At 42.6% G+C, this 12,237-nt stretch overlaps 1 protein-coding gene across 1 annotated transcript; it reads left to right on the plus strand.

The window, feature by feature from the left end:
* The first annotated feature begins 372 nt into the window (after positions 1–372).
* bmp16 (bone morphogenetic protein 16) lies at positions 373–8,086 on the plus strand. Its single transcript, XM_048168936.1, has 3 exons — positions 373–886; positions 5,221–5,552; positions 5,857–8,086. Exons 2-3 carry the CDS (start codon positions 5,228–5,230, stop codon positions 6,804–6,806), a joined length of 1,275 nt encoding a protein of 424 aa, XP_048024893.1. The 5' UTR covers positions 373–886; positions 5,221–5,227; the 3' UTR covers positions 6,807–8,086.
* Positions 8,087–12,237: the final 4,151 nt, after the last annotated feature.

The raw sequence follows: 12,237 nt of genomic DNA on the forward strand, positions 1-12,237 counted from the left end.
TCTCTCTGGTGATAGATGTGTTTTCCTGGCACCCTCTGGCTGTTCATTTGCACCAATGACAGTGAATTAATCTTGTATCATCATTAGTTCTCTTTCACCTTCATGACTCCCTCCAGAATAAACACTCGCTCAGATAACGTCAGATCAACTGGCTGTGCCGCCCATTGTGCGCTCCGCTTTATCTATCGCGTTTTTTCCTGTTTCCTGCAAAAGAAACATTTAGACCCAAATGTAAAGTTGCAAATGGCAATCTGACCTGTACTGTGTATCCAAAGCAGCCCTGACCTTATCTTTGTTTGTGTGTGTGAGTGTGAGTGTTGTACGTTTGGAGAGGTGGGTGGAGGGTGGGGGCATTGGTGACATCACTATCAGGGAGGATCCGAATGGACAGGAAAGTCAATTAGAGTTTAACTGAGTTTACCAGCTGGTAAGAGAGAGAGAGAGAGAGCAAGAGCGAGAGAGGAAAAAGGGGAGGAGAGCGCAAAAGAGAAGTACAGACAGATTCAGAGAGGAAGGGAGAAAGTCAGCTACAAAGCCAGAGGGACAGAGGAAATTTAGCCGGCAAAAACTTCCAATTCTTCCTCTCTCTTCCATCTCATTCTCTCTTTCTTCTCAGCTGCTATTTTACGTCCTAGTCCCGGTATAACAGCGGCGTCCAGTCAGTCAGTGGATGTTTTAAAAGAGTGCACTTCTCCAACACTCACAACAGGATGAGTGCCTGAGGACAAGCTGGAGAGGCTCACGTTATTCCACAGATACATTCGCCAACCCAGCAGAGGCAGACGGCATCCACTCCGTCCTCAGGAGCGAATGAGAGGAGAGGGTCTGTAACGCTGGAGCTCAAGGACAAACCATGGACTCTGCACACCTCCCACTTCACCTGGACGTGAGTACTACCCTCCACCGCAGAACACCTTGATGCTTGCAACATCCGTTATATCCTGTGCCACGGGTAAAACTATGACTCTAATAAGGGCTTGTCTTGTTTTCCAGTTTAAACATGGTTTAAACAAGATAAATTGACTTTCAGAAGCAAAATTATACATCTTGAATTAAAGGGATGAAAATGAAAATGCTGTCATCATTTACTCAGCTGCACGTTTTTCCAAACCTGTATGAGTTTCTTTCTTCTGCTGAACACAAAAGAAGATATTCTGAAGAATGTGGGTAACCAAACACAGTTGATGGGCCCCATTGACTTCCATAATATGGAAAAGAAAAACAAAAAAAAACTATGGAAGTCAATGGGTCCCATCAATTGTTTGGTTACTGACATTCTTCAAAATGTCTTCTTTTATGTTCAGCAGAAAAAAGAAATTCATACAGGTTTGGAACAACTTGAGGGTGAGCAAACGATGAGTTTATTTTCTTACACATTGCATATTACTTTTTCTTGTGTTAAGCACAAATAATACAAATATAATTTACTCCTTATTTGCCTTAAGTATAAACAAATCTTATACAATTCCACTTCTCAATCAATTTATCTTGTTTTAAGAATGTTTAGACACTGGACGAGACGTACAATACTGAATAAGTAAATGATTTTCTGCAATGTGTGACTCAAATCTGATTAAACTCATTCAAAACGTCAACCAACCACTCACTTCACGTTCCTCATCAAACTGTCTGCTCCATGCTAAAAATTCACACGTATTGCTCACCAAACCCAATGACAGATTCATAGCGGAGATGCTTCCTCAGAACATGTGAAACAGGCAGATCAGTGTTTCCATGAAAAGCAAAAACCGGTCAGTGTTCTGCAAATGTCTCGAAGAGAAGACTGTGGAGAGTAGATGCTTGCTGTCCAGGGCTGGCAGAGAGCTGAATATATGCAGCTTGGGGGATAAAATGTATAGCAAACAAACAGACAAGCCCGTTGCTAAATGGATAAATCAAAAAGACACAATCTGGCCGAAAAAGGAAGTTGTGATATGTGATGTGTCATTTCAGAGCTTTAAAAAGTAGGTTTTTAGGATGTTACAATGTGGCGTTAACTAAAATAGATCGTTCAGCATTTGCCAGATGATAATACAACACCGTCTGAGGGTTTTAGGACCGCCAAAACGGTCAAATTGATAACAGAATGTTATGTGGGGGTTAGGGGAGGATTCTGGGAGGAAATGTCTTGTCTTGTCTGGTCTACTCTACTCATCCTTGGAGACCACTTTAGTCTGTTCTTAGCTGAACCTTGGCAAGCTGCATAGAATTTGTGTGTATGTTCCTATAGCAGTATCTGTGTGTGTTTTTTTTAGTCTGTAACAGTGGGATGCATGTATGTATTTGTGTAGTGTCACAGAGGACTGTTCCAATGAATGTTATGGGGCACAATTTGAGGTCTGGGCCACCATCATTATCTCTTAATCGGTCCATCTGGGATAAATTACAGGTCTCTGCTAATATACTCCAATAAAACCGCCGTGCAGTCTACCTGCAATATTATTCTAATGATTTCATCTCTTTAATTCAGCAAAACAGAGGCACAGATCGACCATTTGTGACTACTCTCGTGCCTTAGGCACTCAAGACTTGGGGGGGGGGTGAATAAGTAAATAAGTACGGGTACCCTTTGCATCCAAAAAAGTACATGAGTGTTCCTTCAAGAACAAAATGACAAAATAGTGAGGGGAAAAGCAAGCAGGGGTGAAGCAGTCTAGGGAATGAACGAAAGGAAGAACAACAGGAAAGGAGAGCGGAGGGTTCGGGGTACGAAGTGAAATGTGAAACATGAAGACAGCGGTGGAGGATAAATCAGCAACAAGCAGAGGCACCATGACCCCTATGGCCCTTCACTGCTGACTTCTGGGTAAATCCGAAGGGGGGAAACATGAGAGAGAGAGCGAACTGGCCTTTCCTAGAACTGTGTAACAATATATCAATTCTGGACGTCATGCTTTACAGGAAGAGAACTGATAAGAAGAATAAAAATAGGGGGAAAAAATGTGGAAAGAAAGCTGAAAGAGATAAGTGGATGCAAAGACACCCTGCCCTCCACTCTGAGGTCAGCAGGTCACATCGCTCTGGTAATGGCACGAGTCTGGCCGACCTTTCCTCTGCCGGGGTCACCGCTTGCCGTCTGTTCTGGGGTCTAATAAACTCCTCTTTCCGCCCCCTCCATCTGATTACCACTCTCCCTGTAGGGGAAGTTATTACGTGTCGAATCCAATCACAACAGAAACCGTAACACACATGCAGCATGAACACATGCCGATGGGAGGAGGGACTGCGGGGAAGACAGAAGCGAGGGAGTCTAATGAAGTTTTAGTGGGGAGGCGGCATTCAGGAGAGCTGATCCGTCTGGAAGCTACACCTCTGTGAGGTCCCACTGGGCGGAACAATCGAGTGGATGGGTAAAAGCCACTTAATCTACTTTACTGCCGGATGCTGTGGGCGTGGGGGACTGTCTTATCCTGTGTGTCCTCTGAGGATTTGGCTGGAGTTTGGTGAATGAGTGTGAGAGAGAGGGAGGGGACAGAGGACAGCAAGAGGACGGTATACATCCTCTTCTCCGGTGCGTTTAACACCTGTAGTTGAGGGTAATCCAAAGGAGTCGCTGCTCAGCAAGTCCTGACTTGAGCAGATTCTACATCAAAAGAACATTTAGTTTGACTCAGATGTAAGTGTTCCTGGACCCTGTGAGACCACCCAGCACCTTGTCAAAGAATATTCTAGGATAAGCATGAGATAAGCTTTATATATGCCACAGATACTTTTAAAACCACAGAAATCATTTACACTCATCCCTCAGTTTGTAAGAAAAGACAAAATGTGTGTTTACAGTGTAGGCCAAGCATACAATGGATGTCCCATAGACTTCCACTGTAATTAGATTCAAGTCAAAGCTTATCTTGCATTTAACCTGGAATATTCATTTGAGAGTGTTTCTTTCAAAGCTCTCATATTAGCCCTCTGACACCTCCTACAAACTCCACCAAAGTACGTATTTGTAAAGCAACCTTTGAAGGCTGAAGTAGGTTTAGAGATGAGACCGATGAGAAGAATTGTTCCATTTGCCACTAATGGATGACAGATTGAAACAATAAGCTCTTACTGAAAGGAAGGAGATGTCAAAAAGAAATGTCGAGTGCTAATCTTTGCTTTCAGGTAACAGAGCGTCTGACAATGACGTAGACAGGGCCCAAATTCAGGCTATACTTTTTATGTTAAACTTTCTCAATGCAAGTTGTAAAATTTCTGACTGCTTCCTCTTTGAGATCGGTATTGCACAAGATATCAAAGATTATCTTGATGAATAAGTCAGTTTGTTGCTTTATTTTCTCTTCGAAAGCTCACAAAATTATTTGCAAATATGTAAAGGCTGGGATAAACATATGAAAAAAACAGCAATAAACCACTGCACCACTGAACCTCCCAGTCTTTTGGAAGGTGATTTACTTTAAGTCGGTCGCTACCATCAGTGCACAGACACAATCTGTAAACTTTTAACCTAGTGATTATTTTCAAGCAGCTGTTTTAGACACACAAATGACAACACTGGCAGCGGCACTGCGTCAACAAAGACAAGTAATCAAACTGCAAAATTTACATCTGCTTTTATCATGTATCGAACGTTATAATCACTCTAGATTGATCACATGCCTCTTGACCATCCTAGAATGACCACACCACTTTTATACCACTTGTAAAAGCATGTGCTTTTCAAGAACACAGTGCACCAATTCTGGATGTCCTGGGTTATCCTCATTTGTCAGTTAAACCACCTCGAGAGACACAGGCTTAATGAATTGGTCTAACAGGCCTATTGTAGACCTCTAAATCAAACACCACAGGCCATAATCTCTGTAAAACTACTTCAGTTCCCTTATGACACTGTTTCTGCGATTACCGTCTCCAAAACAACAAATAGCAGTAAATCAACGACAAAAACACAGAGTGATAGTTCCTAACCACTGTATGTAACCAACCAAACTACTAGCGCTAAATCACTCGCCAAATAAGGAGAAACAAAGACACATGGCTAAAGGGCTAAAGCTAAAATGGTCAATTACCACACTGAATGGGTTTATTATATCACTAAATTTCTGACCATTATTATTTTCGAGCCAGGTCAAACATCAACTGAAGGGATAGGTCACCCAAAAATAAAAATAGTCATTGTTCCATTCCAAACCTGACATTTTTCCCCAAATAATAAAATTATTCTTCAAAATGTCTTCAGCAGTCTCAAAATTGCTCCTCTTTTTACCTCTTCCTCCGCAGGTCCAACATGTTCCCTGCTAGCCTACTGGTTCTGATGATCCTGCTGCTACCTCAAGCCTCATCAAGTCACCAGGAGGGTCCCAGTCAGACTCATGGAAACCTGGCCAGCCCTCTGGAGCCTAGTTTGGCCCACACCATTCAGAATCTCCTGCTGACCCGTCTGGGCCTTCAGTCACACCCCAACCCCAGTGAGGAGGCAAGGGTGCCCCAATATCTTCTTGACCTGTATCGATTCCACACTCAACAGTACCATCTCATTGAAGACCCAGAGTTTAACTACCCTTCCCAGCATGTGCAAGGAGCCAACACAGTCCGATGCTTTCACCACACAGGTATGAGCAACTATCGCACTAGGTCATCGAGAACACCAATTTCCTTGGCAGTCGTAAAAAGTTGCCCACTGAAAAAGCTACCAGTGTTCCGATATTTTTCACTCAAGTCTTGGCATTAGCGTAGACACCTTGGAACAAGTTAAGAAGGACATGGCTAATTTTCATAAGTGCTCCAAGCAAATGATGTGCAATTATTATTTAGTTGGACAATTATGCCATTACGTCGAGATCAAGTGCTTGAACACGATGGAAAGAAAGTATTTTACAGCTTAAGAACTTTGTCTTTCTCTTTTTTCTTGTGTAGATTCTACAGTGCTGAGTCCTCCAGAAGAGCAGAAAACAGCAGTGGACAGCATTCACATCGGCTTCAATCTGTCCTCCATTCCGTCAGAAGAGAGTGTGGTGTCGGCAGAGCTGCGTTTCCTGCATGAAGGGTCTAGTGGGGGTTCTCACGTGGCCAGCCTTTATCTTTCCAATAGTGACCCTGCGTCAAAACCCACACTGCTCCATTCTCGTCGGCTGACTAGAGATAGAAAGGCTGCAGAACTCTGGGAAACCTTTCCCCTGGATGGAGAAGTGTTTCACAATCTATCCGAGAGGTCAGGGAGCCTGTCTTTTATTCTGGATGTTATTGCCGATAATAACAGCAGTCTTCCTAAAGAGAGACATTTGAGGGTGCGCAGGTACACGGGGCAAGATGAGCCCAGTTGGGCGAGGCAGAGGCCCTTACTGGTGACTTACAGCCATGATGGGCGCAGCGAGCCCTTTGTGTCCCACAAAAACCGGACCCCTGCTGGCAGGCGAGGCAGGGGCAGATGGACCGGGGGCAGGTTTAAGGGTGATAGGGGTCAGGGCTCTGACGCAAGCTGGCGGGTGGGATCGATTGAAAGGCGAGTGAAACGAAACGGTGGGAGGGCTGCCAAGCTCAAACGGCTCTCCCGCGCTCGCTGCCGTCGGCACCCGCTGTACGTGGACTTCAAAGACGTAGGCTGGAATAAATGGATCGTAGCCCCATCCGGTTATGATGCTTTCTTTTGCCTTGGAGAGTGCCGCTTCCCACTGGCTGACCATATGAATTCATCTAGCCATGCCATGGTGCAGACGCTGGTCAACTCCGTAAACGGGGCCGTGCCACGGGCCTGCTGCGTGCCGACAGCCCTTAGCCCCATCGCCCTTCTCTACCTGGACCAGGGGGAACGTGTGGTGTTGAAAAACTACCAAGACATGGTGGTGGAGGGCTGCGGCTGCCGATAGCAAGATACTCATGGAATGAATGAGAAGGGTGGACTGGAAAATAAGGGACTAAAAGCAGGAAGTGAGTCAGAAAGAAACTGAAAGAGACAAAGAAAGCGAGGTAAAACTGTCATGCTAAAAACATGAGCACCTTCCCATAATCCTCTGGAACCCAGCTTTGACTTCTTGTGTCCGATGAAGCATTGTATTTGTGTGAACTATGACCCTTAGAAGCACTCAGTCCAAACGTGATGTGTCCGTCTTATGTAGTACACTCCAGCTTTCTGTCTTGTAGGTGTCCAATAGCTACAATATGTTCTTGTTGCTGTGTCCATCCTGCTCTTGTTTTGTGTGTCCTTCCCTCATAAACATCACATCATCGACAACTCAAAGGGACCAAGAAGTGACCAAGGACTCTTGTTGAGCGTTTGGTGCCGGACAGACTTAAACCCGAGGGAAGACGATAAGAGTATTGAACTCTTCATCTCTGGTTGCAAATGAAACTTCAAAGTATGCACTGTGACAGAGACTATAACTGAGTACAGGGCACTTCTCCTTATGAGCTATTTAAAAAAAATCCAGACACCAAGAAATTATGATGTTATTGTCTGAATGTGTTAGTGCTATTATTTATGGTGACCTGTTATTTTTATGTATGGTGCAGTCCAAAGAAAAGTTTGCTATACAAATACTGTGGTAGTAAGTAAATCTAATTTAAGAATGCATCAATATATCTATTTAAATAGCAAAAAATATGGAATATTTAATCTTGACAAATACCGCAGATATATAAGTACCAGAACGCCTTATAGATCCATTTAAAGCCAGTTAAAACTGGTGTTACTCATCTATTATTTGTAAAACCACAGCACTGAATCATGGCAGCTTTATATTGGCATTGACTAAACTATGAGGGCTCTTTCCTTTCAATAGAAGCTTTGTGAAACAAAGAAAATTGCCAAAAAATCCCACGATATGGTGCCAAATGTTATGTTATGTGCCATAGGTGTGCAAGCTTGCTAAGTGGTATTATACATAACTTAGTGTCTTTAGTCATCATGTAGTTATCAAAGTGTTGACCAAACTGTATTTAAAGACAACAAGTTCAATAACAACAACACCAACAAAAAAAAATCGCCCAAGCTTATTCCGATGTTCTGTCATGAATAGCTGATTATATTTTAGTATGATGCTTTATGTGCAGTTTAAACAAAAGCCTTGAGAATGTCTGACATTGTCTGGAGCCATTGTGAAATGTGTAATAATAAACAGTGAACTAATCAGGCCGTTCCAATTATCAATGGTCTCAATCTTTGACTTTTCTCTTCTTCAGAATTGCTTTCCTAAAACCTTAATTTGGAGGAATACATTTCAAGAAATGCAGTGGTTAACATGTCCATAAAATATCTGACACTTAGCATTAATGTTAAAAAAAGAAAAAGAAAGAAAAACTTAAACCAGCCTGTTTTTCTTTGTGATTTCAGGATAGGAAATAGACATGTAGAGAAAAAAACAATCTGGTGGAAGGGCTCTGAAGTGATAGGAAGAGTCCTCTCACACACTGTAAAATATCTTCACAAGTTTATCAGGTCTCATTATGGATTTTTTTTTCCCCTCAACATCTGTTTTTCATTCTTCAGAGGATCTTGGACCCAGTATGCAGTGGTCTTTATGTTCGGCCGCGGTTCATTCATCTCATAGTAAATGAGGAGAACTTCAGTATTCTCAGTGCCATAATCCTTTGGAGACCATGCCATAAGGCTGAAAAGATAAAGATTGGAAATTACACTACAGACAGCTCATTAGTGTTTCATCTATCTTCTTTAGTGTGTTTGTGTGTGTGTGTGTGTGTGTGTGTGTGTGTGTGTGTGTGTGTGTGTGTGTGTGTGTGTGTGTGTGTGTGAGTGAGTGAGTGAGTGAGTGAGTGAGTGAGTAAGTGAGTGAGTGAGAGAGAGATGCATACTCATTCAGTCGTATTCATTCATACTGTTACTACATACAATATATGAACAAAATCTTATATTATGGTTTGAATGATTTTATATCGCTGTAACAGTATATATCACGACACATATACATAATGATATAATTATTGTTCTAGAAATTTAAGCTCAAAATGTTTAATAGGTTGCAAAATCATGCTTCTTTTCAATACTCTAATGGCTAAAATACTTTAAATATGAAAGGAACAGAATTTATATGTTGACACATTTCTACCACAGTATATATGGTCACAACACCCAGCTATCCAGGAGTAGAAAACCTATGTCCAAATCAACTTTATATATTGATCTTTAATAGATGTCACAAGTTCCACACTACATGCAATATCTTAAAGTAAGCCACATACTAGCAGGAAAATGACCTTTGACTTCTGATGTCTTCTCTCTCATTCCCATATCTCTATTTGCCATCACAAATGGGGCTTATCATGCCAGGTGTGAGGGTCGGGTTGACCTATGAACTGAACTGCAGTGGCCTTGACATTGTTACATCATGTATATATCACATTCTCACAGCCATAAATCAGCAAGGCCCATAGACACCAATAGAGCGCCCACAGGAAAGCACAAGGTTATGTTTATAAAAGTGATTTCTGTGCAGTTAGCGCTTGCTAACTAGAGTTAATTCTACACCCTGTAAGTCTTTCATCTCAGCCACCCTAAAAATCTTTGATGAACTCAGTTGTCAACACCCAAATTTATAATTGCCTAATTAGTCCCCTTAAAAATTAGTCCTCTGTGATTATGTGATCTTTCTTTTCATGTTTACTGTAAACAACAGCTGCAGATTACTCAGAGGCGGAACAAATAAATCAGCACTCATGATGAGGCCTCAGCATAAGCCAAGACAAAGAGAATGAAGCTGCGAGTATTCGACATCCGTCTAGACATAATGTTGTTGAACAACACACCGATCTGGTTTCTTTTAACGTAGTACTGTTTATAACAGTGTAATACTGTACTCATAATAGTTTTCTATAAAAGTGTTGTAAGAAAATGTATGGTGCAGAAAATTTGACAATGGAACACACATATTATTGCACTTTACAAGCGGAGACAACAAGAGAATCAGTATCTGTATGGCCAAAGAAGCAGAAAAGGTCTGAAGACATAAACAATATAAAAAATTAAAAAAAAAATCACACACTAGCTGAAGAGCTACTGAATGCCTCTTTAAAACCATTACTGTTTTACACCAACAGCCACTCAACAACAATAACAAAAATTGCCTCAAAAATATACTAACCAAAAGTGATTTTTTTTTTTTTTTACCAAGCAAGCAAAAACGATTCTGCATAGTTGGGCGAGTTTTCCCACTCAGTTTGAGGGGGTACATTTTTTCTATTTTAAAGACTTAAAGAGGTGTGAAAAGGTCCCTAGACATTCTGCGTGAGGTTAAACAACAACCCAGACATCTTTTCCTCCTTTTAGTACCACCCTTCCACTTATTTCTCATCAGGAGGAACAATGTTCCAAGTAGTCTGCAAAGTGTCAGAACCGTAATTGGCCTGGGTATGCATTTAAAGGTTATGAACAGAATTAATAGGTGTGAGGTGCTCATTTTCAACCTTTTGCAGAGGCGACGTTCCCATTTATTTCATCAAAGGCCATCCTCTTTACTTTCCAAGTATAGGTCAGACTACATTTATTGCCAACCATTTTAGCTGACAGGATTCATAGCACTGTCATTTGGCAATTCAATTTAGTTAATTACCACATTTCAAATGACACCAAAGGTCTATGTAACTAAGTACACTATGTAATGTTACTCTTTCTGACATCTGGATCATACTGACTTCATATATTTTTCTTTATCATGAAAAGAATTGGGGGGAACATTGAGGTTTTTCTTCTGTGTGTTCATTACAAATGAACAGAGTCAATGATGAACACAGAATGGCACAACAAGCTGCTGCAGTGGCTTTCTACTTGGGTAAGGTCTCATGACGAAAACGTACCCGTGGGCACGTTTTCCCGAGTCTCGATATACATACCAGTGAGTACATATCGCTGCAGTTTCGCTGCGAAATGTCCACTGAGTGGCGCTAAAAGCGTGTTCCTTTTTTTTTTTTTTTTGCCGGAGCAGATAATTGGGTGAATGCGGTATGTTTTTATGACGTTGCTTTTTAGACGAATCGCCACGGTTCTCGATTTGACATTTGCGCTCCGTTTCATTTTAAAATAACGTCCCACCGACGCTACGCCTAAACCTACCCGATGGCGTTAACAAAAGCAAACGTGACGTAAGAAGCGTCCGCGATCGTGTACCGTTTTTCAGCCCGTTTAGATCTCTTTTTATTTTATTTTATTTTTTTGCCCAAGTCAGTCGCCTTTCAAAGGATTCGTACCCAGGCAGGGGAGGTGAAGGAATCAACTCCTCATCGTAAGTCCAACTCCATATCGGCTGAGCTACCGAGCAAGCTTGGTCGCGGCCAAAAAGAGCGGAACGCGTAGAGCCGGAAAGTCCAAAGTACATTCGTTTACAAATCGGGCACTCCGGTAAGAAGCGTTTTGAAGTCGTGACATGATATTGCACGAGGAGACGTCAAAACGAGGCTTTACGAATCCATAATCTGACCCCGGCCGTCGTCGAAACCATGTGTGAAAATGAGCCAAAGCGTTCATTGAAGTTTTACCGGCCTCTAGCATTCGTTTCTGTCAGAAACTGCGGCCAGACGTACACGCCGGTACGTAATTTTGTGTCTCGCAAAAACGTGCCCATAGGTACGTCTCTCCCATGAGACCAGGTTGGTAAATCCTTGCTGTCTATACTTAGCAAGACTAAAGCCCGGGTTACACCACACGATTTTTGGCTGTCCCAGACGAAATATTGCCATCGAGAAACAATCGTGGCGATTTTTGTGATCGTGGCTCTTAATCAGTGGTCCTACGTCATAAGGCCAGAACACACCAAGCCGACGCCGATGAACTAGTGGAGATGAAAGCAGACTGCGGGGTTGGCTCACGTCGGCAGCGTCTGTGTCCAAAGTTACCCTGCCACACCAAACCGACGCTAAACAGCCGATGGCCAAGCAGCACGTCAGTTCTGCGCCTGCGTGAGATGAAATGCCTTTCCGAAACAGCAGGTGGCAGTACCTGAGCAGCCAATCAGAATGTTCAGATGGCCTGACGGACCGACGAGCTCCAACGCCGATTCAACATTTCGAATCGGCCGAAAAAAGGCCGACGAGGACCAACTTCAGCCGACGGTGCGGAACACACTGAGAAAACTTAGTCGGCCGACGAAGAAAAACTGCCCGACGGTCGACCATCGGCTTGGTGTGTTCCTGCCTTTACAGTGAGAGAGGTTCAAAGATGGCCGTTTTCCCGGTCTTGTGACCAAAGATAGCCTACGATCATTTTCTGACAGTGTCAGAAATTCAGCATGATCAACGCACGGTGTGTTTGCTTCTATGACCTACGTCTACTGACCAGCCAATGAAAATGCG

This window comes from Megalobrama amblycephala, linkage group LG19, assembly GCF_018812025.1.
Source record: "Megalobrama amblycephala isolate DHTTF-2021 linkage group LG19, ASM1881202v1, whole genome shotgun sequence".
Classification (NCBI taxonomy): Eukaryota; Metazoa; Chordata; class Actinopteri; order Cypriniformes; family Xenocyprididae; genus Megalobrama; species Megalobrama amblycephala.

Bases quoted from the DNA above. Each gene is read 5' to 3' on its own strand.
- bmp16 (XM_048168936.1), top strand. From the start codon at position 5,228: ATGTTCCCTGCTAGCCTACTGGTTCTGATGATCCTGCTGCTACCTCAA. The intron at 5,553-5,856 runs GTATGAGCAACT...TTTCTTGTGTAG, and splicing joins CCGATGCTTTCACCACACAG to ATTCTACAGTGCTGAGTCCT.